This window comes from Larimichthys crocea, chromosome VI (assembly GCF_000972845.2).
Source record: "Larimichthys crocea isolate SSNF chromosome VI, L_crocea_2.0, whole genome shotgun sequence".
In the NCBI taxonomy this organism is placed as follows: domain Eukaryota; kingdom Metazoa; phylum Chordata; class Actinopteri; family Sciaenidae; genus Larimichthys; species Larimichthys crocea.
In genome coordinates, this window is record NC_040016.1 from 11135323 (window position 1) to 11139349 (window position 4027).

Here is a 4027-nt window from a genome sequence, read left to right on the forward strand (position 1 = left end):
CTGGTCTATAAAACCTTCAAATAAACTGTGAGGACAACAACAGTTGAATCTGAGCAGAAATTTATATTTTATTTCATCAGAGATTTGAAATCCAGCTGCTTGATCCAGTCTGAATAAATCCAAAATAAATACTGTATGTTTCACCAATCAAACTGATTCATTTCATCAGTTGTCAGGTAAGCAAATACTGTGTTATTTGTAAGAAGGAGCCTTACAGTCTTTTTGACATATAAACAGTCAAAACAAATACAAAGAATATATTTTCATGGCAAACATTTTTACTTGTTACTTGTTTTACTTGTTTACAGGAAAAATGCAGGTGTTAATAATAATATCCACTTTGCATTTAGCTGTGCCAGTTCCAGGGCAGAATTATATATATCTGTATTCTGTCCAGCAATACGATGCACCGAGGAAATGAAGGAGCTCCTCACAGCTGGAAAAAAACAAAAACTAATTGTGCTTTTTGTGAAACACCAAATCTTTGGTGTCTGTCTTCAGTTTGAGTGACATGCAGCAGTTAAATCCATCACATCATTTCTTGATTGTTTCCCTTCTTTGTAAGTCGCTTTGGATAAAAGCATCAGCTAAATGACTAAATGTAAATGACGACTTCCCCCGTGACATGTTCATGTGTAAAGTGCTATAATGTTTTAAAATAATTCATGTTAACAATGTAAAACAGAAAATAACAGACAGGCGTTTGTCAGTTTATTTCAAATATTTGCATCAGTTTGAGGTGAAACCAGATCTGCTTCTTGAAAGAACAAAAACAGTCTGTAGTCTCAAGCGTCTTACTTTGCAGTTAGATTGATTTGTTTAAAAAAATGTAATATAAGGTCCATTCTTTAGACTACAGTATGTTAGCATTTAAAATGCATACAAACAAACAATCTCAGCACCATTATATAAAAACATGAGACTAATCACACACACCCTTTAAAAGCAGCTGACTGCACCATAATTTGTATAATCTCTTGAATTAGTTTCCAAAACTTCACATTTTCTATTGTGTCTTATGTTCCACGATTATGTTTGCTTTGATGCAATAACAGCTTGCAATTCCATGTTCACAAACAACAACTTTTCGTTATAATACAGTGTTTGTTATAGCTCATTTCATTTAAATAAAAGCAACATCAGTGTACAACAGTGAACAGACACAACCCATGTGGCTAACTCCTCATTTCAAAGCTTTCATCTTAGAGCCTCGAGACTCTGAACCACACATGTTGTATCATCTACTGCACATATTCTATGACACTCAAACCAGCAGTCAGACGTGTCTCTGTTGTTTTTGCTGGATCAAGATATTGACCCCCCTGATACCAATTTGTTGCGTGCAAAGACGGCATACTTCCCTGTGTAGGACAATTAACATCTTCAACTGTTGTGCATAAAATAGGTGCGTGAATTCTCCTGGCAGAGAAGTTTAGATGCTCGTTGCTCCTCATATGTCAGCTGAGGCGGTCATCCTTACAGTAAAGTGTTCACCTGTGTAAACATGAGGTAGTTTTGACTAGTCTTTCTTCCTCAAACCGTACGGCACGACCATCAGAGGGGTTGAATGACTGACAGCACTTCACCACAGCGGCCACTCACTTTCAGCTCGGCCAGGTGATCTGCCCTCGTGGGCCCAATGTTCAGGATGGCGATTGGCATTTTTCTATCACCTGCTGCCATTAAGAATCTGTATCCTGAGTATACCTTGAGTAAAAAACAGAGAGGGACACGGTTCATTACAGAAATCCATAGGAAATTTTGTTTGCAACGATGCTTCACACATTTTTCTACCTGTAACGATGAGCCCACGACTAGCACCGCATCCGACTCCGACAGTCTGTCGTGCACAAACTGAACCGTCTCTCTGTTCACAGTGTCTCCAAAGAACGTGACCTCCGGCTTCAGGATCCCTCCGCAGTTCTCACAGGAGGGGACTCTGAAAGTCTGGACCTGCTCGTCCTCTATGAACACATCACCGTCTGGAGCCACACCGCCTGCCTGCGCTCTCCACTCCGGGTTTAAAGCTACAAATCGAGCCTGGAGTTCCTCCCTTGCTGAGATGGCACCACAGCCGAGACACGTCACCCTGAGGACACAGTATGAACACAATGTTTCATCTTTAAAAACACACAATCAGTCGATAAATTGATTTATCGTTGCAGCTCTACTATGATGTTTTCTCACCTGTGGGTGCAGCCGTGGAGCTCAGTCAGTCCTTTCTGTCCTGCCTTTGAATGCAGAGCATCCACATTCTGTGTGACCAACCAGTGCAGCTTGCCTCTCTCCTCCCACCGCCGCAGCGTCTTGTGTGCAGAGTTTGGCTGATGGGAGGAGAATTGCGGCCATCCTAGAAAGTTTCTGGCCCAGTATCGCTGACGGGACTTTGCACTGCGGATAAACTCTGCATGCTGCATGGGTCGTCTGTCGGTGCGAGCATACAGCCCGACCCCCTCTGATCTGTAATCAGGGATCCCGGACTCTGTGGAGAGTCCTGCTCCGGTGATGACAAAGAGACGCCTGGCTCGGGACACAAAGTCCTGCAGCAGCTCCAGAGAGTGGGCATCAGTGGTGCTGCAGGGTGGGACAAAACTCAACACGCCTGCAGGGACTGAGGAGGCCGACCTGACAGGTGCTGTGAGCAGAGTCACGGTCCGCTGCGGTAGTCTCATCTAAAGCAACACAAACACATGATGATTATAAAGTCACATTTCCTTTTACAATACCGGTGTTTCGGTTTAACAAGTGACCATGTCAACTGGCGACCGAATGTCTTTGGTTGTCATAGTTACGACAGCCATTGAAAACAGAAAGATAGGTTATATTTATTATTTTTATTATTTTAATTAACGTTACAATGTCAGAAAAACATAAAAAAAAACTAACAAACACATGACAATTATAAATTCACATTTACTTTACAAGACTGGTGTTTCGGTTTAACGAGTGACCGTGTCAACTGGCGACCGTCAGCCGAACGTCTTTGGTTGTCATAGTTACGGCAGCCACTGACAACAGGAAGATAGGTTATTAATATTAATATTTAAATTAACGTTACAATTTCAGAAAAACAAAACAAAAAAATAACGTATTTCGCAGTTACGTATTTTCTTCCTGTTTTAACAGCTGCGGTAACTATAACAACCACGGCTGCATTTTGGCTAACGAGTCACAAGTTAGCACGGTCACTCGTTAAACCGAAACACCGGCGACAGGTCACTGTAGACGTGAATGCTAGCTGGGTAGCTAAGAAGCTACACGACTACAAGCTATGACACAGCCTCTAACTTTATTTTAATGCTCATATGAGTGTTAATGCAGTAAATAAATAGTATATATACACAAGGAATGTATTAAAATATATCGAAACAGGCTTGACACTTACTTTCCTAAAGTGCATGCTAACAGCTGGCTAACGTTAACGTTATGATCTTAGCTCACTTGCTAACTTTGCTAACATAGCTTATGAGTGACTTACTGCGGCAGCGACAGTGAAATGTTACTGCAGCGACAAACTGTCAGCAGCTTGAATAACATGCCAACAACAGGCTGATATAATAGCGGAACCTTTGACGCACAGCAACAGGACATACCGGATTTTACGTAACAAACGCTGCGACTGCGCGGCATTCTGGGAGTTGTAGTCAAATATGACAAAGTTAGCTCTGGACTCTCTGTGTGTGTGGTGTTCAGTGTTTTTAGTTTTAATTGACAAAATCCACTTTAAAATGGTCCCAAACATGCACACGTTTTTACTGGTGCTGTGATATAAAATCCACATTACTCTCGCAAAAGGAATATCTTCAGATTATTTCTAAAAGTGATTACCTAAACAGTAAACACATAAAAATAACAAAAATATATAATATAGGTACATCCAGCAAACTGTTATTTTTGAATGGAGCCCATAATTTAGCATATTTTCATATATAATACCTTTATAATAAACTTTGCGTAAGTTTGCATAACTTTACATACTGCATTACATACATCACCTTACATAACTGGTACAAAACATACATTGTGT

General features: G+C 40.7%; 1 protein-coding gene across 3 annotated transcripts; it reads right to left on the bottom strand.

Annotated features, from left to right (window-relative positions):
• Positions 1 to 700: 700 nt before the first annotated feature.
• Positions 701 to 3592, bottom strand: sirt4 (sirtuin 4). Of its 3 annotated transcripts, none has more exons than XM_027279001.1 (4): positions 3465 to 3592; positions 2188 to 2674; positions 1795 to 2089; positions 701 to 1707 (listed from the first exon to the last, which is right to left on the bottom strand). In XM_027279001.1, the coding sequence occupies exons 2-4, from the start codon at positions 2670 to 2672 to the stop codon at positions 1555 to 1557; spliced, it is 933 nt and encodes a 310-aa protein (XP_027134802.1). In that variant the 5' UTR covers positions 2673 to 2674; positions 3465 to 3592; the 3' UTR covers positions 701 to 1554. The 3 variants fall into 3 exon arrangements, with proteins under 3 accessions (XP_027134802.1, XP_027134803.1, XP_027134801.1); XM_027279002.1 differs by having other exon boundaries at positions 2188 to 2672; positions 3479 to 3589; XM_027279000.1 differs by lacking the exon at positions 3465 to 3592 and adding an exon at positions 3386 to 3408 and having other exon boundaries at positions 2188 to 2672.
• Between the last annotated feature and the right edge of the window lie 435 nt (positions 3593 to 4027).